Source organism: Triplophysa rosa, linkage group LG21 (assembly GCF_024868665.1).
Source record: "Triplophysa rosa linkage group LG21, Trosa_1v2, whole genome shotgun sequence".
In the NCBI taxonomy this organism is placed as follows: Eukaryota; Metazoa; Chordata; class Actinopteri; order Cypriniformes; family Nemacheilidae; genus Triplophysa; species Triplophysa rosa.
Genome location: NC_079910.1, coordinates 5,337,626 through 5,359,640, shown reverse-complemented (window position 1 = coordinate 5,359,640; position 22,015 = coordinate 5,337,626). Strand labels below are relative to the sequence as shown.

The window sequence follows — 22,015 nt, the reverse complement described above, 5'->3', positions numbered from 1 at the left end:
GTAGTATAATAAACACAGGTTGACACTGGTTTGCATTTCTTATTGTCTGCCTGGCATCTGATTTGATCTATTTCAGTTTAAAAGAACAGAAAAACCTGAACTTATTCTTCGCCGTGATGTTCGGGCTCAGTAACAGCGCTGTTCAGAGACTAAATAAGACATGGGAGGTAAGGAGCAGTATTTGTACTTAACACCCGTTTTAAAAGAATGCACTTTTGTTGCGTTTAGTTCGGTTACTAATATAAAGTACAATAAGCTTTTTCAAGAAAGACTCAAAGCCTCGCTGTTTGTTTCATCTTAATTAACAGAGACTTCCAAACAAAACCAAAAGGATCTACTGTGCATATGAAAGACTGATGGTGAGATTTGCTTTAAAATATTCTTCTTATTTAACTTTACATATTGTCCATGTACTTTGTCATTTCTAAGTCACATCCATGCGTTGTAGGATCCATCCCGTAACCACCGAGCCTACAGACTGACTGTCTCTAAACTCAGCCCTCCGTACATTCCCTTCATGCCACTGCTACTTAAAGGTACAGTTGTCTACCAGAAATCCAGTTTACTATCACTTACACAACAATACATCGCTGACATCATGAGCTATTTAATGATAAAGAGATCAGAGTTGTTGTGTTTGAGTCTTACCAGTATGGTCATATGTATGCCCTGCATTAAAACCATTACAGAATTCATGTAGTGTGCTCTGGGCCTTATTCCAGTAGGATTTAATGGTTTTCTATTGGTTCCCATCAGCCCCTGCTGAAAAAATCAATAGAAACCATTAAAGAAGTTATAATGGTTTTATTGGTTTTAAAGGGATTTGTATTGGTTTAAATGGAAACTGTAATGGTTCTACTGGTATGTGATGGATTCTATTGGTGGGATGTTAAATCCTACTGGAATAATGCCCAAAACACACTACAAAGAGGCATTTTGTAATGGTTTTAATGGAAGAAGCTAATGGTTCATAATGGTATTTTATTGTAAACCGTTAGAATTTCTGTAATGGTTTCTGTTGGGGTTCTATTGTTTTTTTCAGCAGGGAGGCCATACGTTTCCATTAAAACCAATACAATTCCTATGAGGAGCATTAAAAAAAATTATTTCGTTATATATAGCACGAACTTACTTGTCAACTTATGCAAACATCAATTACACATCCCTACATTCACTTTTTGTTGCGGTAGCGCTAAACATTTCAGTGTTTGTCGGTTGGTGAAAAGATACAAAGCAATGCGTTCCTTTTCCCAAACAAACCAACGCGCAACAACCAATTTCCCAAAACGACTTGAACGCATCTGTAAATTTATGAAAATGTATTTGACCTAATCTCTCTCATTTTGCACTGTAGATATGACATTTATCCACGAAGGAAACAAAAACTACACTGATAAACTAGTCAACTTTGAGAAAATGGTGAGTTCGATGGCTTAACGTTACATGTTGGCCTGCTCCTTGTGAATGTGTTTTGCAGAAGATTGCATTAGAGTAAATGCTCTCTAACTTATTGTAATTTAAATATACATTTTATTTTTAGAAACGAGTCAATTTAATGTGAGCTTTTTACCTGCAGCGTCTGATCTCGAGGACAGTGAAAACAGTGCGGGAATGCAGAAGGCAACCTTACGGTAATACACTCTCCCCCTAGTGGTGGGGAGCGCACGTAACACCATACACTTCACCTTTAATCTTTTTTATGTATTTTATTTACTTAAATAAATCTTTATAATTTTGTAATTCTATTTATTTATTCATATTTTGTCATTTTTGTATTCTTCTTTATTAAAGTCAGACAAGTTTACGAATAAACAGGCACCAGAGAAAAGAATAGTAACAAAAGGCAGACCTTGAATTTCACCATATACTGTATGTGAAAATATGTGAAACTTGTCAATTAATAGGTAACAAAAGTGATATCAATTTTATATGAATAACTGGATGAAAAAGAATAGGATAGAGCTACTTAGCACTCAATGTATTTGTTAGTTTTATGATTTCATTTCATTTAAGAAAATGCAGAGGGACTTTAGTTTAGTTTCAGCACATAATTAAGTTGTTCCTCATCTTTGTTTAGTGTTTATTTATTTTAATCATTTACTTTTTTCTTTTTGCAGTGCCTTCATCTCCACAAAAGGGTCTGACAGAGAGAATGTTCTTGGATGCACAAGCAATACGAATATCAACATGTATGTTTTTTAAAGCCAAGATTATAAATATATAAAAACTGAGCATAAATGAATAAAAATTTGAACAGGCATGCAAAACTTTTATTGTCTTTTAAAGATTTCTATAGAATACATGAACAGCTACAGTGACCTCTCTTCTCATCTCTCATAGATTCAGATCAATCTTTGAACCTGCGCAGTGCAACTTTTGAAAGACAGTACATTCAAAACCTTAAAGTGATTGACAATCAGAAGAAACTAACTCAGCTATCCAGAACCATAGAACGCTGAGAAACCACGAGACGGCCTTTCTTCACCCCTGCTCTGCTCTACTCCATATTGGAGAAAAAAAATGTATTTCAGAAATTTTATGCGATTTATGGAATCCGTGATCACCCTACGTGTGGTTATGTGGTGTTACAGTCAGTGCTTCATGGACTGAGCTAAGCCAAACACTTCTCCAAAAATGTTGTTGTGCCCCCTGTGGGCCATATCTGACACACACTAAACCACAAGCAATGAATTTCACTTTAGTGCTGCTGGCAATAACTGTTATTTATACATTTGTATACTATAACATTGTTGAGTTTCTGTTTCTTGGTTGATAAGCTTGAGATAAACATATGTAGACACGTGGTCGCTGTAGTTTTAAAGAAATAATTAACATCTGGTTGAATTATTAAAAATGAATGCACGGCTTTACACTATTGAGTGACGTTTGATGTGAATTTTTATAATTCAACCTGTCATGACCAATTATTCTTACCATTACAGTATTCTGGATTATTGAAATGTTAACCATTGAAGTTCATTAAGATGCATTTGTAGAACAAACAACTGTGTGCAGATGATTAACTGCTGTAAATACTATTCTAATGCCTTTGTCTAAACCAATTAGTGCTGTAAGATAGAACCACCAGTTTTGTAGACAGTATAAATATATATATGAAAGTATATCTTATGCATTTTTATTATGAAGCATTTATTTTTTATAAATAAATAATTGAAAATTGAGGTACTCTGTTTTTATTACAAAATAATATTTGCTTAAATGATTCATTTAAAAACACTTTAATTTGTCGATACCTTATATACATTTTAAAAGCCACACCCACCCCATCATTGCTAAACATTTACAAAAACCTCATCATATCATGGAAACAACAACAAAGAATTTGTACAAAAAGATTTATTTTAAAATGCAAACTGTAAATACAAATAATTACTTGAACATCCCTCTGATTCTCCCCAATATGGGGCGATGAAATACCATGTGAACTCAGCTAAAAATTACAATAATCTCCTCACCAGACATATTTACAACTCAAAAAAAAAAAAAAAAAGAATTCGGGTTTTATGGGATAGAAATAAGAAGACATACCCAGTGTTAAAAAGCAAAAATCTCAGGTTTACAATGTAACTTTTGGAGGAATAAATAATGTTTTTGAAAATGTACAAGAGATTCAAAACATAAAAAAAAACATCGCCAAGGTTTCAAGTGGTCTCTGCGTTTGTTGGTTTTGTGCCATCTAGGAGTGTCGCAGTAAAATCTGCAGCATCTGCTCATAAAGCCACACCACAGCCAAAATACAATAAACAGTCTTAATTCAGTGACAAGAGATTTTTGTTGGTTACCGTTTACTATATGTATTTACAACACAATCACTTTGCGAATGAAAATAGCTTTTTTTACAAATAAATCTGATTTGAATATTTTTGGCAAAAAAATGTGACTCCAGTATAAACAGTGTACTGTTTTTAGAACTACCCAAACTTCAGGGCTAATTTCAACCCTCAAACCGGGTGTTGTCTTCAAATAATTTGAATTCCAGAGAACTTAACTGAAATAAAGTATTAATATACACATGACAAAAAGGTTGAAATGAATAGATTAAAATATATTGCACTTCCATACATGTCCTACACATTCCACAGTGGGAAATGCTTTCCCTTTCTAAGTGGCTCGTCGAGACAAGAATTGCATGATAGGTGATTGCGATATCTTCTTGTTTGGCCACTTTAGCACCATGAAGTACAAAAGCATTTTTACTCTCTGAATGTCACTTACTGTGAAGCCCCACGAGCTGAGCATTTGGACAAAAGTCTCAGTTTCTCATATCTCCACATCTTCTCCTCACACACGCATTCAACAGAAGAAACTTTACAGGTGTATTTCAACATTCAGTCCCTGGATGAGTTACTGCTACCTTGGAACGGGTACGCTTTCAGTCCGTGAGTCAGTTGTCTATGCATGTTATACTAATGTGTGACCTGCATGCGCACTGACAAACAGACTTCTCATTCCAAGTCAACAGCGGTCCAAAGAGTCTAATAGTGTAATGGCAAAGCACAGCTCTGCTTCAAGGTTTCACAGGCTCGATGTGGATCCAGTTGTGTCCCAGATGACTACAAAGGCAACGCTACTGCTTGTTACTAATAACTTAGTAAGACAACAGAACGGATCTCCGCCCCATCATCCCAGAGCCCGGGACAATGTTTCTTGTTGTCCCCCTCTGACACGGCGGCAAGGAAGAGCGGTCGCCTTCCATAAAAGATCCTGACAATGTTTCCATGGAAACGGCACGGCACGGCACCGGACCTGTGTGCTGCTTTTCCACAGTATCACCTGAGACCGAAACCAACTTTTCTTTGGAGGAGGTGACTGAGCTGAGAACATCTCATTCAAACCGAAAACGCTCACACAACAAAACATAAAACATTTACAATGTCTTTGTTAAAAAACAACAGCAGGAACATGGAGACGAGGGTCCATGGTGAGGTATCCTACCTCATTCTCACATTCAAAACACAACAAACAAACAAACAAACCCACCTGTATCAAACTCTTTGGATTTTGGTGCTACACTGTGGATTGCTTAAGCATCTTAAATGTTTAAAACATATGAGGAGGTGCAGACTAAAACCAACAACTAAGTGAAATTGTAAAGGTAAAAACGTATTAGTGCAGGTGAGTGTCAGTCCTGGGCAGAATCTGTAAGAGAGATTCTCATTGGTTGCTGCGCTTTTCCGTTAGCACGCTACAAGGCAACTGATCCTGAGCTTCGGTTCAGATAAACCCAAACTGTCTGCGAGTGGTAGGCTATAAGTGGTGGTTTAAAATCGAAACCCACAGCAAGAAAAAATAAAATCAACACAACATTCATTTGGCTTGAAGTCCTCAGGGTCTCGTCCCTTAGCGCAGTACAGTGAAGATCCAGTGATCTTTCCTCCACATTCCTCTACTGCAGTCTAGTCTTTGTTTTTTAAACAGCAATGAACCTTGTCTTTGATGGCTTCTGGTTAAAAACATTCTTTGGCGTGTTTTGTCCGTGTAGTTTAGGCCTCAGAGGCGGCCTGAGGTTTGAGCTGGGCTTTTTCCATAGCCGTGCCGTACTGAGTTCTCTTGAAGAAGCCGAGCTACAGGATTGCAAGAGGAGGATACGTTTAGGATTAGTTACACGATAACCTATCCACAAAACATAAGCCAAGCCAATTACAATGAGTCAATGCAAAACCCAAAGGATCTATCCATTTATGGAAAAAAAAAACTGTGAAACATTTGTTAAAGTCCCAGTGAAATTAAAAGTGACAATTCTTATTTTTTCATGAAATATTGCAGTGTTTATAGTAAATAGCTTATCAATGTGGGTCATTGTACCCTCATAATCTTCAGTTAAAATCTGACAATGCACTTCCCCCCTGAAATGACTATCCATCTCAAATGACGTAAACTAGACGGCTTGGCCGGAGCATCCGTTAACTCCTCCCCTTCAACTGTCAAGTCTGCTGCCAGCTTCATTTCAAAATCAATGCAACACCTGTTTTTACACATCCAATCAATTCGCAGTGAAAAACGCAAGCCACGCCCACTCATGTTCTCCTTTGAAATTCCTTTTCACTCGGAAATGTGTCAGAATACGGAAGTAAAAACGATCGCAACTTCCGGTTCACGGGGACTTTAAAGTTAGCCTAGTTAAATAGATAGTTAAAATATATATAGATCATTTTTAAAAAATCATTTACTCATCGTCATGTCATTTAAAACCTATATGACTTTCTTTCTCATGCACAACACAAATGAAGACATTTGAATGGACGTTGGTAACCCAACAGCATTGCCCCCATTGACTTCCATTGTATGGACACAACCCCACCCACCCCCCCCAACCCCCTCCCCCTCCCCGAGACATTTCTCATTGAACTCATTATAACAAACTATACATAAAATGTTAATAAAAATGGTCACCGCCCACCTTGTAGAGGACATAAATGAGCAGGGCAAGCAGTAAAAGGCCGGCAAGAATAGCCAGAATGATGATCCACAGAGGTACAGCATATGTACTGCCTATTTTGTTCCAGACCACAGGAGTGACCATCTACAAAAAAAAAGAGAAAAAATACTAAATTAATCTGAAGTCATGTCAACAGATTTCTAATAAACAAAGACTGTAAACAAAGGTTTACCTTTTTGGCACCACTAGGAGTCACCTTGGGCAAAATAGCATAGGGCATCTTTTCTACTTTGTAACTTGCAAGACACTCTAAAACAAAGCTCTTGTATGGATTCTGCAAAACAAAAAGACACATTCAGTATTTAAGTGACAAATTAATATATTAACCTTGCACAATAAATTAGATCTTAAGTGGTGTTTGTCAGGTATTTTTAATGTTACAATTCCTTCCAAAACTCAGTAGGGGGCAGCATTGCTTCACTAAAACTCAATATTTCTCAATATACTCTGACATTCCGATCCGCTGAGCTCTCAGAATCGCCTGCTAATGTATTTTCAATGCACTCATTTATAATCGTTGTATTGGCTAGATCAAGAGAGCATGTAAGGCATGTCTCAAAGACCGGCTTTTGCAACTTTGCTTTAGGTTAACTGCATTATCAGTAGAAACAGAGACGGCGTCCTTGAACTTCTGCTCACCTCCATAAATGTTTCGGCCCAGATCCGCGAGCGAATGTGCAGTATGGCACTCGTCCCTCTCTCCAACAGGCCAACATCACACGTTAACGTCCAGCAATCCACACTGGAGCAAGACTAAGGCAGAAATGTAGAAAAAAATCATCACCTTACAGGAATGTTTGCCAACCCTTCTGTCTTAATGCTAAAAAGAAAAACAAGCAGTCATGTGCCAAACAAGAAACCAGCCATTTATTATATGCAATTTCAATAATTTATTTAAATGTATTCAAAGATAGTCTTTAATTATTGTTGGTTTAAATTACTATTCATTTAATGACACTTCAATAAGTCATAACTTACCATACTAATGATATAAAATCATTCCCAGAAAGGACTAAAACTTGGTTGAAAACCAAGGTGGATTTACATAATTGGCCTAATGCAGTTACAGAACCATTTTTTATAGCTGTACTTGCATTTTAGCTTTTGCCAAAACTTCATAATAGCGGTTATTTCAACAAACAAATAAAATCCAACAAGGTCATAAAAGACATGCTTTAAACAAACAATAAATTCAGAACAATTACAGTTAATTAGATTTCCCGGCGACATAAAAACTATTTGAACTGCTTGTCACTTAAGACCACTGAGACAAACTCTCATTGAAAGCTCCAATTACAAGTAATTCTGAACGTGATGATCCGGATGAAGAGCTGGAGACCATGAGACAGACGTCAGCATTATGAGCCAAGAGCAGTGACAAAGAACCTAATGTTAGAGTCGAATGCATCGACTGCTTTAAATTAGAGGGAATTGACTGCTTGAGAGTCACAGGACTGTAAACTCCTGCCTCGAGTCGCCTAAAGCCAAATACCAACCCAACGTCGCAATAACATTTAGTTCCCTGGTTTTTTTAAGCTGTACACTACCACATTCATCGTCAGATCCTTGTTTTGTATTGTTTGCAGATCGTGCAAACCCTTCCATAATGGTACATACAGTACACAACTTTGTGTGGGGTCTTGAGGTTTCGAGCTTCTAGCAATTGTCTCTTGAGTAGCGTCTTGGACAGGGAGTAAGAACTAGTTTGTTTGTTTTGTGCTGGATTTAATGATGGCCAAAAGCGCACAAACACAAAAAGGCTGACTCTCATTTCAAAGAAAAGAAAAGAAAATGAGGACATAAACATGTAACTACTGTCATCTTTTATTCACCTTCGTGTCATTTTAAATCTGTATATGACTCTTTCTTATGTGGAACACAAAAGAAGATATTTTGAGAAATGACTATCCATACAATGGAAGTCAATGAGAGGTGATGTTGTTTGGGTCACCAACGATCTTTAAAATATCTTCTTTTGTGTTCTGGCGAAATGAAGAGGGCAGAGAAAGAAATAACCCTCCAGCATCCCGTCATCAAGCCAGGTATAATAAGCGAGGGCGATCGAGCACAACACGCTTCGGGACAAAGCCTTCTCTCATCGGGACACGTACAGAGCAAGGATGAGCGCTAACTGCACCTGGTCGACACAATCGGCTGCTGTCTGAGAGAGGTAGCAGACTGGGCCGGTTAATGACGCAGAGAAGAACTGAAAATTAAAGGGTAGAGCGAGGACGTTCTGGCAGGCCAACGGGTTGAGGAGTAATGAGGTCATTAATGATGCATCACACGGCCACGCGCGTACGTAAACACGCGAATCAATCTTCATGGCAGCCAATCAGTCAGAGCGGATCTTTGACCCTGTATGACTCGACCTTTTGAGTGAATACACCAGTGAAGGAAAGGTCATGTGACTTCTGAGGTCATGAGAATGTTTGTTACGCGTACAAGTCACGTGAAACCAGTGTGTGTACCCACAATGCACTGCGTCAAATTTGGCGTGCCAATAAGACGATGGACAAGGTGACATAAATGAATAACGCTACCTTAGTAGGCAGCTGCCTATGTAGGGAACTAAACTTGATTTTAGCATGTTCACTCACTTCCTTTGTGTTTTTGATTTCATTTCTTTGTGTTTTGATTTTGTAAACATTTAAGGAATCTCACCAGATTGGCCATTTGAGACAGCTCGCCCTTGTGCGTTTCCCTCTTCTCGATGTGATGTTCGTGCGCCCCGTCTCGTAAGGGAGGCTGCTCGGTTGAGGACTGCTGCAGCTGCAGAGAGAAAGAGAGGGAGGAAAGAGAGGAAAAAGAAGAAAAGATAGAATAGAACATTAAGTGGAAATGTACCGCCCTTTTGGACATTCACATCACAGTTCAGTCTGTACAGACGCCCTCTGACTCAACGTGGGCTCAATGGGGGGGACGCATTTTGCAAGAGTTGAATTTTACCCCACTTCTCCATTCTCTCCTCAAAACGAAGAAACACATCCTTAACAACACAACAAACTTAACAAACAACAATTCTGCCAAATCCCACGTTACATCAGTTTTGTGTTAAAGATCATCTAGACCGGGGGGCATGTCCCCCCAAAAAGGCGAAATTCTGGGACATGGTCAAAACATTGTAAGAATAAGTTTACTTGACCACAAAAACAGCCGCATAAAACAATAACATCATTGTCTTAAAGTTGTTGATTTATGCAGCCGGCTACAATTTACCATCACAAGCCGGGCGGTCAGGTCTGTAATGCACAATTCAGAAAGTATTGTGCAGAGGGTGGATGGGCAAATGTCACGTCACAATTAAATTCATCAGCCATGCTGATCATTTCTAATGCATGTTTTGAACTCCTTAGGGAGGTAGAGAAAGATCCAGAGATTTATGGTACACAGGGGTCTGTCAGATTGAGCGGATGGCTGTGTTTATATAGATAAAAGTGGCACATGAAAGGGAACAAATTGAGTTGAGAGAACAGAAGGAGGATCAAAGACTTCTTAATGTTCTCGGGTGGGGCTGGAGTAGAGACAGTATGGTGGTAATGTGCATGTGCTTGGCATATGCAAAGTTGAACGGGACATGCTGGGTGTGATTGACAGCGGATGTACATTGGGTTTGAATGCAAGTAGTCGTCAACAGGCTCCGCCCATTTATGAGCTTCTGATGTGTGATGGACATCTGTTATCTCTTATGTTTGTGTGTTGTGTTAGCACACATACATTGCGTATATTAAAAGAATTAAAATAAAAAATGTTGCATGAGAAAATGATATATTCATCAATGATCTATTTTAAACGATTTATTTAAATCTATTGGAAGGATTTTGCATTGTCGTCATTTTCCACAGTTTATTTTCACATTACAGTAGTAATGTAACTTCAAGGAAAAAAATAATAATTGTCATGCAAAAAACCTTAACTCCGCTAAAAAAAAGAATCCTATGTTTTTCTTTTGGTTTGGGGGTGAAATGTAACCTGGACATGTTCTGTGCAGGTTTCATGAGATTTTCCTATTTACAACTTTAAAAAAGGCTGATAGATCAAAGTCATGCCCATAATCACAGAACTCAACCGCACTCTTACTGCAGCGGGTCAATCCGCGATTACATCTCTGCCCTGTGGTTAACCCAAGGCCTCTTACCTTCAGCTTCAATGGGTTGACTATGTTGTGGGTGGTGCAGTTAACAGGGCCCTCAGTCGTGACCTCCAGAGGGTAAATGAGCCTCATGGGGCACTTCAGCTGCAGGACAGTGTGACTGATGCGACTCGGCCCATTGTTCACCAGCTGAGACAGAATGAGAGAGAGATGACTCAAGTTTGTTGTCATAATAAGCCCTCTGAACCACACTGCGCTAACTTTCAGGTCGCTCCTTTATTACACTGAATGCCCTGACAACCACAGGATTAGTTGTTACCACAATTTAAATCCAGAGGTGTGCTTGTACTCTCCGGTCACCAGTGTTGGGGCAACAAAGTAAAAATAGTAAAGCTACTAATCTAACTACATTTGATGTTTTATATCTTTTCCTTGAATTTCTATAATAATATTAATAATAAAATCTATTTCTTATTAACCATACAGTGAGGGAAATAAGTATTTGATCCCCTGCTGATTTTGTAAGTTTGCCTACTTACAAACAAATGAGGGGTCTATAATTTTTATGGTGGGTTTATTTTAACTGATAGACACAGAATATTAAAAAAAATCAGGGGAAAAAAATGTTATATAAAGGTTATAAATTGATTTGCATTTCAGTCAGTGAAATAAGTATTTGATCCCCAAGCAAAACATAACTTTGTACTTTGTGGAGAAACCCTTGTTGGCAAGCACAGAGGTCAGACATTTCTGATAGTTGGTCACCAGGTTTGCACATGTGTCCGGATACATTTAGTCCACTCCTCTGTCAATCTTTAAGGTTTCTTGGCTGTCGCTCAGCAAATTGGAGTTTTAGCCTCCTTCACAGAGGTTCTATAGGACTAGGGTCTAGAGACTGGCTAGGACATTTAATGTGCTTCTCCTTAAGCCACTATTTGGTTGTCTTGGCAATATGTTTTGCGTCTTTGTCATGTTAAAGGCTCATCCATGACCCATCTTCAGTGACCTAGTTAAGGGGAGGAGGTTCTCGTCCAAGATTTTACGGTACATGGGCCCGTCCCTCAGCCCCTCAATGCGGTGAAGTCATCCTGTATACCTGTAGCAGAGAAAAAGCCCTAAAGCAGAATGTTTCCAACACTGTGCTTCTCTGTAGACATGATGTTCTTGGGCTCATAGTCAGCATTTCTCTCCCTCCAAACACAGGAGTCCATTTTGGTCTCACAGCAGTGCCAGCACTTTCGCCAAAGCCTTTTCTGAATCATTTTTATGTTCATTGTCAAACTTAAGACGAGCCAGGCAGGCCTTCTTGGGCAGGAGGACCTTGCGGGTGCTTCAGGATTTCAGTCTACTGTGGCATAGCGTGTTACCAATGTGTTACCAATGTTTTGCTTGCTAACTGTGTTCCCAACTGTCTTGAAATCATTAACAGGCTTCTTCCGTGTAGTTCTGGGCTGATCTTTAACATTTCTCATGATCATCTTTACCCCATTGGGGAAATATTGCAGGGAGCTCCAGAACAAGGGCATTTGATAGTTATTTTGTATATCTTCTATTTCCAAATAATCCCACCAACAGTTGTCTCCTTCTCACCAAGCTTCTGTCTGTAGCCTATTCAAGGTTTGTGCAGGTCTCCAATCTTGTCGCTGACATCCTTTAAAACCTATTTGGTATGGACCATGGTGTTGGAGAGGTTGAACTGGAAGATACAGATTCTGTTGGCAAGCATCTTTTATATACATAACAAGCTGATTTAGGAGTACTTTCTTAAAGTGACAGGACTAATCTGTGGTCCATATAGGCACATAACCAATCTGTGGAGCCAGAATTCTTGCTAGTTGGTAGGGGTCAAATACTTATTTCACTGACTGAAATGCAAATCAATTTATAACCTTTATATAACATTTTTTCCCCTGATTTTTTTTAATATTCTGTGTCTATCAGTTAAAATAAACCCACCATAAAAATTATAGACCCTTCATTTGTTTGTAAGTAGGCAAACTTACAAAATCAGCAGGGGATCAAATACTTATTTCCCTCACTGTATTTGTCATATTTATTTTTGTTGTTGTTGTTAATAATAACAACAGCAATGATACTACTACTGCTAATAATAATTATAATAATAATGACTGTAATTAATAAGAAATAGCTATTATTATTATTATTGCTGCTGTTATAATTATCATTATTATTAATAATAATAACTATAATAATATCATAACAATAACTATAATCAAACCATTATTATTATGAATAATGATACCTATACTAAATATGATGGTTATTAATTAATAATAAAAAGCTATTATCATTATTATTATTACTATTACATCTATATTTCTGGTCTGTCCGTTCACAATGTGTTTTTAAAACACCTGTTTTGCAACAAAGATATGCTGCAGAAATAAACTTGTAACAGTAGCTCAGCTGTTTTAAAAATAGCACAGGTTTTACATGAACTACTTTTTCCAGTAAGCCGCGGTGTTTCATTACAAAACACTGCATCACATTAAATTAGATTTGACTAGTTTTACTAGTATTAGTTTTTACTAGGACCTTGCATTGTAGCAAACTATTGCATTAAAAATTTGAGTAACAACACTTTCAAAGTAGCTTCTCCGACACTTCTGGTCACCAAAAACGGATGACTCCATATCTTGTGCTATTTTAGGACGCCTGCATTACTGCTGGAGAAATGAGCATCTCCATGACAACCTCTCTGTGTGAGTTTCCGTGACTCATGTGCAGAAGCCTGGCAGAAGGTATCTGTCCTATAAGAATAACGGCGAGTGCCTCTAAAGGATTAGGAAGAGGTCTCTACCTCGTAAGTGTGCTGGACGGAGGGTCCGACATCCTGTTCCACCATCACATTCTTGGCAAGCTTCCAGTTTGGAGGGGGGAAGATGACCTTGTCTGGTCGGGAGACGCTGTAAACGTGAAGATGAAGAGAGAAGGTAAAATGAGAACAGAGAGAGCATCCAGAAGAGATGGTCTTGTGAGGTACTTAGGAAAATAAATGAGTTCTGCATGTGAACTCACCCCTGTAGAATAACATCAGACTGGACCGCCACCTCCAACTTGTAGGGGACGACTTCACTCTGGGAGTTATTTTCATTCTTACTGCAGATCAAGTACAAAGAATTAAATTGAAGTGTTTTGAGTGACGCACAGTTTATCTCCGATCATATTTGAGTGGAGGAATACATATAATGTCTTACCAACGGATCTGCAGGTCAAACTGCACAAATTTGTGTGTGTCCTTCAGACGAGGCAACGTGAAGCGCAGTCCGGCCCATAACTTCAAACAAAACAATGACTTTAAAATCTCATTTCAATAACATCAGGTTTACTGATACAAGAACCCTAAACATACAAATCATCCATAGCAACAGAACGGATGTCTGAGGAATGTTTCCTTCCTGTATTCTGTCCAAAAACATGAGCGCGAATACTGACCGAGAGCCAATGAAATGTATCTACTCCCATTCATCATCGTGATGTCATGTAAGCATGCATGCTCCAAAGTAAAATACTGCACACCGAATGCTCAAGAGTACACGGGTGTTCCCAACTGTCTTTTATAACTATAGTTTTATGATCCTACCGCACGCACACAAACATGCAACAAGACCTCATACAAGAGCCTCTAATTCTCCCCCCAAACCACGCGTGAGAGTTTGCGTGTGGGTGTCTGTTCTCGCATACATGATTTCTGAATTTCTCATTGTATAAGATAACATTACAGATACTGTACAAGGAGTTACAAGGAACCTCTTTGGTGGTCTTGGAACCCAAAAATAATGAGTTAAGAATTACCTTAATAATAAAATTGCTATATAAAACAGTCTTGGTGTAAACTGAGAACGATACACTCACTTAAAGGGGTGTCTGGAAAGCCACACTGAGAGCTTGAACAGTCATTATTTATTGTCCGTTGCATTAAAAGAGCCACAATTTGCATTTTAGAGAGGGGAACTCCAGTCTCCAAGGGGCTCACTTCCTGTGTGGCTGGTGGGAACTTCCTGCCCAAACGTGATCCAACACAGCCCCTACTGACTAACACACTTAGTTTACGTGACTAACAGAATACATGATTAAGGGTTTTCTTGTTCTAGGTAAAATGCTAGCCTGTGCTGATCCGAGACCAGCTGTTAGTCGTTTCTTCGAATTGATTAAGCTTGACAAATGCAGACATAGATCATGCAAAATGAAATCACAATGAGAGGCCAGGAGTAGCGCCAACAGTGTGTTTTTTTTATCTTAAATGTCCAGTGTATGAAATTTAGCATCATCTAGTGGTGAGGTTGCGAATTGCAACCAACCACTCACTCCAGTCCACCCCTCCCCCCTCCCTTTCGAAGCACTACGGAGGCTGACACAGAACTAAGATGGCTTCACGTTTTCGCTTATTTGCCGAAGGAGATATCCAATTTACGGAACACGCTCTGTAGAGCAGTTTGTCCATTTAGGGCTACTGTAGAAACAACATGGCGAATTCCATGCAAGGGTACCCACGGTGTATGCGGATAGAAATAGCTCATTCTAAGGTAATAAAAACATAACGCTTCATATGTAAGGTCTTTATACACCTCTAAAGAGTATATTATATTGCATTTCTGTCAAAAGATCCTCCAAAAAATTACATATTTGACCTTTAAAGCAGTGTGGCTATGGAAAGTCATAGATTTATGATTCACAGCAAAATTTGCATTCTTAGCGTGTAAAAGTGTGAGGTTCTTACGCTGGTGCCTGATTTCATGGGGTTGCCCAGGTCACAGCTGAGATAACGGGTTTGATTTTCCGTCTCGTAACTGCAGGTCAGTTGGGTCAAACTCTGTCCAAAAAAAACACAAGCATCAGTAAACGGTGATTATTAAACCCCTGACACATCCTGCTTACATCACCTCTTCTTCTTTTCTTCTTCTTCAAAACGCATCATTGAAAATACATATGCACACTGTAAATTCATTTAAACGCCAACAGCTGTCAGGCTTTTCCTGACTATGAGATTTTTCAGCTGAAACGTTGAACATCTGTGAACATATACAGGTTCTGGCACACGTCTGTTTAATGGACAGCACCTGTAGGGTGGGTCGGCCGTATCTCACCTCATTATTACGCCCAATTCCGATGTAGTCGGCCTCTGGTGGCAGGACCACATACAGCTCTGCTTCATATGCTCCACCTCCATCGTTCTTTGCGTTGAAAGTCAGAGTCAGAGAGTTGTCATCACCCATGTAGACTTCCTTCCTGTCCCTGCAGAACACAAACCAAACAAAGTGTGAAGCTTTACTTTCTCTATAGTGTGATATTTAGGGGGATTTGAACCTGTCAAACATTAAAACTTCCACGTACAAGCAAATGTAATATTAATACATATCGCAACCAAGTGCAATATTAATACAGTGTCTCCAGTTTTTGAGTTTCCTGTACAGTAACACAAAAAGAGAAATGGTGCTGATATGGGGGTGAAAAGTCACGCGGAATGCACCAGCAAGATATTCCAAACAGGAAGTCTTTCCGTCTGACATTTCCTATTTAAAAAATTGATTGTAGTTATAAAGTTCATGCAATGACAAAAACTGTGGAACAGCACCTCCCACCCCAGAAAGTGCCCCGTTTATATTGCTCCATGTTCCCTCCGCCCACTTTTTCTTTTGACATTACAGACACAATGAGAAATTCCATGCGAGGGCCACACAGACGCTTCCAATTACAGCCTGGCCGCGTAAAGCCCCACTAGAGAGTCAGAGCGGGCTGAATTCAAACACTGGCATTGGGTTGGTGGGAGACCCCATGTAGAATCCATTGCTCGGTGTGATTTAATAACAAATCCCTTCTGATGACATATATGGCACTGGTGTCGAAATTTGTATTCAATGGCCAATTAAAAAATTTGTGATTTAAAATGTTGTCATATGAAGAGTTTGGTTCCAAAATGAGATCTTTAAAAATGTAAAAATATTTTTGTACTGTTGACTCATGTAGAATTAACAGCGGTGAGTGCTTATAATCACATGGAATTCATTTGGCACAGTGAATAAAGTAAAATAAGGATAATTTGGTTACTTCCCAAGTTCTCAACAAGGACCTTAAAGTGAACTTTTGCAGGTCACGCGTCTTGGCAAATAGAGAGTGGAACTAAATAACGTCCAACATGGGCCCCAACTTGTCTCTAGAAATCTGTCTGGATGTATTTTCTCCTGAAAAATCACCCCTCGAGTGAATTTCCTAGATTATTAGTTTTGCTTGTTTAATGTCAAGATCATCCAAATCACTCAGTCGAGAATAAACGTCCCCCAACGTTTTCGAAACACACGATCTAAGAACAACGTTACAATTCTGTAGGGTTTTGGCAAGTCGCATTTTTGTGGTTGTAGAATAGCAACACTCGGCAAACAAACCTGTGCATAAAAGAGCGAGTTGAAAGGGAACAGGAAATACCCATATGCATTGGAAGTGCAGGAAAAAGGGGGCCACATAGATTTCCAAGCCCCTGAATTTTCCAAACTTGTTTCTTTCATCGGTCCATCAGTTTTTTCCTAAATGGCAAATCACAGCATCGTTTGCGTAGCCCTCCCTCCTGTTTTTCTTCTGAATGACTATTTGTGCGCACAATTTCACTTATCTCACCTAAACACGCTTGCACACTTTGCCTCTTAAAATAAATGGACCTAAATAGTAGTTAAAAATTACTTTTAATTGTCTTTATGCCTACAATAGTTTCACAAACATGACTTAACGGCAAACTCAATAACAAGCAAATTACACCCCCGAGGGCATTACTTTTTGCATTCCTTGGTAATCATCTTACCCGTGCACAGAGAGTTTCAGGTCAGGGACGCAGATGTTGTCCTCTCCACAGTCCAGTAAAATCTGGGCCTAGAATAAAAGCCAGACAAGAAACCAAGGTGAGTTCATGATAGGTTACAGGCAAAAAGAAAAGACGTGGCTTCCAAACACAACAAATTCTGACATGAATTTAGTTGTTGGCGAATCTTTGGCTGTACATCATTTACATCATGTATCACTTGACCCAAGAGTTTGCACTTTATACCTGGTCTCTTAACATGCGTCTCAATTTGTGTCTTCTATGTCATATGTAGCCAACTCACTAAATCATCGTTTCTTCTACATCGCCAAAAAAACACTGCGAAACAAACGTTTAACTTGTTGATACCAAGTGCAAACAAGACTCGCAAATTCTAATGAACGCAAATCACATTCAGGTGTCCCACACTTGAAATAAGCGTCTACAACACACTTCACATGATCATTAACTTCAATACTCAATCCACAACTCAACCAATCCCAAATATTCAATCTATTTACGAATTGCTACGAAACGACTACAAACAACTACAGATTCAAATAAAAATCCGAGCAAAGCATTCGCAAGACAAGCTGTGTTTGTAAACAACAGACCTCAATCATCTGTTGTATTATAAACAGTGCATTCGGCGGGGTCAAGTGTTTGCGCACGGCCTCATACATTATCGCATGGTGCAACTGAACCTATAGTCTGCAGTAGCACTGCTATAAACATTATTGCTCAGACCGGTAAACATCACTCCTCAGCCTAGCAAAACATGACGTTCCAGGTTAGTAAACATCGCTAAATGTATTTTGGGCTGGGGAGCAGATGTGCACGAGCTTTACAAACGTATAGCGCTCATTTGGTCTGAGGGATAAGAAACTGTATCGGCCACCAGCATCCACATCAGAAGCCGCCGACCCCTAAACCACATGCTAGCTGCACGCGACACCACCCAACACACAACACACACGGATATATATATATATGTCACATTAATGAGCAAGGGGGGAGGGAATCAAACTTGTATAGAAACCTATAGGAAAAAATAAAAGTCGTGTCACGGCTAATTACTTCCTCCTGATGCCGTGTTTCCGACATGTGCGATAATGACGCACGGCGATGAGGATAAGAAATAGACGGAGAAGATTAGAAAGGGGAAAGCGGTTTCCCTATAATCTGTTAGCTGCAAACTCTAATTACGACCGATGAGGGCGGCCGCCCCTTTCCACAGCTCCCCGCAGACCTGCGACGGGCCGCTCTAAAAGTCCTGGAGAGAAGAGGTTCATTGCGGCTGAGCAGAGATATGAATACGAGGGGGTCACATGTGCATAAAAATCGGACCTACGACCAAAACCCTCATAGAGTGTTTACTGAATCATGAGGGTTTGAAAACAGAACTGGATAAAGAAATGCTCGTCTGCTTCATTTGATGCATCATAACATCAACCAACAGGAGGTCTGAAACGCTTTCATCTACAGGCAAAATAAATGGGTTTGCATTCACAAGGAACACAACCGTGACTTTGGTGTTTACTGTGCAGTGTTTAATGCCAAATTATAGACCACATCATGAAACTTGCGAGCCTTTTGTGCCCCACTGAAGCATTAAAAAACACATTCACCTCATGGCCCATTAGTATTTTAATGAATAGTTCACCAAAAAATGAAACTTCTTTATCATGTAGTCACCCTTATGTCATTCCAAACCTGTATGACTTTCATTCTTTTGCAGAAGACAAAAGAAGATATTTTGAAGAACGTTGGTGACCAAACAACACTGGCCCTCATTGACTTCCATTGTATAGACACAAAACCACTGGGACATTTCTCGAAATATCTTCTTTTGTGTTCCACAGATGAAAGAGTCATATACAGGTTTTGAACAGCATGTGGATGAATAAATGATGACAGAATTTTAATTTGGGGTGTACTATTCCTTCAACTGTAAAACCTATGGAAGACCACATATAAGCAACAATTCAGCTTTGATATAAATGAGAGATTGCTTAGTATTTTGGCCGATATGTTAAAAAAACAGCTCCATCTGTAACGCTTCCAAAACCTTTGATTGGAACGTTCCAGCACCGAACGAAAACTGCCACCCAAAAAGCTAAACCTAAACAGACAGCATATGGCCTATGAGGGCTCCACCCGGGGAAAAAAGAGAAATCTATAAACCCCGAACATAAGCAAACACCCCCAAAGCACTCTGCCCTCCACGTTGGAGTTTCCACGAGGCCTGGCGAGCTACTCCTAGTGGGACGGTGAAAAGCTCTTGTAGCGTACACGCTTCACATTTTATTCTACTCTCAAATGGCTTTCCAGACAATTTGGAGAGCTTCCCAGATACATGTTTTGAAAATGTGGAGGAAGGCCGTCTTCCCTCATCAGGATGAGCAGGTCTGGGTGAAAATGGATGCCATACGGACACAGGAACTGCACGGCTCAATTCAATAGCTCTCTCCGTTGCAAGGCATTGTGGGATATTTGTGACACCACATGTACGTACTTTCTGTTCGAGGAGCTGTGCCGTCTGGTAGTTGAGGATGGGCCGCAGTCCGTGCACGTCTGCAGCGGCTTGCGGGTTCATGCTGAAGTTGAGAGCAACAAAGATGGGAGACAGTTTGTCCCTGAAATCTTTCTCATCCTGCACGAGGAGAAAAACGAACGGGAGTTTATGAGAAAGGTCACGAACCAGGACGGTATGAAACTTAATCCCATGCTACATTTTTGGCCGTTAATCGCACATTCAGTTGGCGCATTAGAGTCACTTATCTTACTTGCATTAACTCACTTTTAACACTTATATTGTATTTAACAATGGAAAACTCATTTAAATGTGTCATTTTTTTTCATTTTTGAGAAACAAATAGTGCTTTTGACACTATTCTATTCTATTCTGGAAAAGACTCCATGTCCAAGTCTCTAGTACATAATGGTACTTTGATCTCTCCTTATAATATGTCTAATCTAAGCACTATAAAACTAACCTTGTGCATTTTAAATACCCTGCTTTGTTGTGGTTTTGCAGGTAGAGGAGTTGTAACGTGGGGTCAAACTCACCCGCAGGTAGATCTTTGTGTCACTACAGACTCTGGCTCCATTCGGCACAGTTAACGTCCTCTGTAGACTTGGTAGCTGTGTGTCCAAAAACAGAGCTCTCCGTACAGATCCCTTCTGCTGCTGCTTCAGACGATCCAGCTGAACTTCAACGTTAAACTCTTTGACACACATCAAGATATGGTTTATTTTTAGGGCATTGTACTTTCACGTCAGCTGAAACAAGAGCCTTCCTGACACAGCGCTTAATCTCAAACCCTATTGGTCAGCATTAAACTTGATCCCTTAAGAACACTAGAACATTAAATTTTATTTTACCATTTTCATTTTTATCATGAATGATCCAACACCTGAAGAAAAAAGCCTATGATAGTTTGGATCAAAAGCTTTGAAGGCATGAAGGAATTTAGATGCGTTTGGAATGCCGGAGAGATGAGTGTAGGGCACCTGTGCTCAGTTATGTGTGTGTAGTGGGTGTTATTCTTCACACATAGTCCAGGACTTTAATGATCAGGCATATGGCAGTGTCATTAGGTTACAACTACTTTGTAAAGGTTGTGCTTATAGATGGGAATGGATTTTATATATAAATATATTCTAGGTTAACTGAGGTAAACTATTTTTGTAAGACATGAAAAAACCTTTAGATTTTTAAGAAAGAAAATACAAATGTAAACTACAAATGTTTATGTTTCTGAAGAAAATACGCCCCAGGTCTTCCCATTCACTCTGGGCCTGATCACATAATAGTACTAGCAAACTTGAGGTATCGTTCATGTGCAAATCGTGTGTAATGAAAACAATCAACAGTAAAAGGGACAAATGCCTTAAAGTCCCGGTGAACCAGAAGTTGCGATCGTTTCCGTATTTTGCACATTTCCGAGTGAAATGGAATTTTGAAAGAGAAAAAAAGAGGGCGTGGCTTTCGTCTTTCTCTGCGATTTGACTGGATGCATAAAAACAGCCGTTGCATTTTGAAATGGAACTGGCAGCAGACTGACCGTTGAAGGGGAGGGGTTAACGGATGCTCCGCCCAAGCCGCCTAAAACACGCCATTTAAAATGGATTACAGGACGGAAGTTCATTTTCAGATTTTAACTGAAGTTTATGAGGGCACACTATTTTTAAAAAGAGAATGACCCACATTGATAAACTATTTACTATAAACGCTACAATATTTCATGAAAAAATTATTTCACTGGGACTTTAATACACCCCTATTCAAACTTTAGGAACTCTTACAAATGGGTAAACAGTAGCAGATGTGTCCTGCTGGCTTACCGAGATGATTTGGTAGGTGCTTCCCATTGGCTGAGAGACAGAAGCTCAGGTTTACACTGAAAAAGGCAAAAAAAAGACAAATGATGAGAGATGGATGGATTTATTACAGTGACACATAAAGATTGTGTGTGTCTATCAACACTCGATATTAATTCATTCAGCTGCATGGCTATAAAGAACGAGGCAAAAAGAAAGAAAGAAAGAAAGAAAGAAAGAAAGAAAGAAAGAAAGAAAGAAAGAAAGAAAGAAAGAAAGAAAGAAAGAAAGAAAGAAAGAAAGAAAGAAAGAAAGAAAGCGAAACGTT

The 22,015-nt window shown here is 39.3% G+C and overlaps 2 protein-coding genes across 5 annotated transcripts in view; one reads left to right on the top strand and one right to left on the bottom strand.

Annotated features, from left to right (window-relative positions):
* The window catches only part of rapgef3 (Rap guanine nucleotide exchange factor (GEF) 3), a 30,853-nt gene extending 27,707 nt beyond the window's left edge, over positions 1–3,146 (top strand). For 3 of the 4 annotated variants that reach the window (XM_057363203.1, XM_057363201.1, XM_057363202.1), the window contains 7 exons: positions 77–167; positions 309–359; positions 449–536; positions 1,355–1,419; positions 1,577–1,631; positions 2,118–2,189; positions 2,341–3,146. In XM_057363203.1, the coding sequence (XP_057219186.1) occupies positions 77–167; positions 309–359; positions 449–536; positions 1,355–1,419; positions 1,577–1,631; positions 2,118–2,189; positions 2,341–2,459 (541 nt within the window). In that variant the 3' untranslated portion in view covers positions 2,460–3,146. The remainder of the gene's footprint in view (positions 1–76; positions 168–308; positions 360–448; positions 537–1,354; positions 1,420–1,576; positions 1,632–2,117; positions 2,190–2,340) is intronic. The other variant, XM_057363204.1, reaches the window with a different exon arrangement.
* Positions 3,147–3,274: 128 nt separating this feature from the next.
* Positions 3,275–22,015, bottom strand: part of itga5 (integrin, alpha 5 (fibronectin receptor, alpha polypeptide)) — a 40,629-nt gene continuing 21,888 nt past the window's right edge. Inside the window, exons 16-30 of the mRNA XM_057363205.1 lie at positions 21,712–21,767; positions 20,434–20,591; positions 19,880–20,017; positions 17,368–17,435; positions 15,662–15,809; positions 15,295–15,387; positions 13,772–13,851; positions 13,593–13,673; positions 13,375–13,480; positions 10,599–10,742; positions 9,125–9,232; positions 7,100–7,213; positions 6,633–6,734; positions 6,422–6,544; positions 3,275–5,585 (exon numbers count right to left, since the gene is read on the bottom strand). Coding sequence (XP_057219188.1) covers positions 5,505–5,585; positions 6,422–6,544; positions 6,633–6,734; positions 7,100–7,213; positions 9,125–9,232; positions 10,599–10,742; positions 13,375–13,480; positions 13,593–13,673; positions 13,772–13,851; positions 15,295–15,387; positions 15,662–15,809; positions 17,368–17,435; positions 19,880–20,017; positions 20,434–20,591; positions 21,712–21,767 — 1,600 coding nt within the window. The 3' untranslated portion in view covers positions 3,275–5,504. The remainder of the gene's footprint in view (positions 5,586–6,421; positions 6,545–6,632; positions 6,735–7,099; positions 7,214–9,124; positions 9,233–10,598; positions 10,743–13,374; positions 13,481–13,592; positions 13,674–13,771; positions 13,852–15,294; positions 15,388–15,661; positions 15,810–17,367; positions 17,436–19,879; positions 20,018–20,433; positions 20,592–21,711; positions 21,768–22,015) is intronic.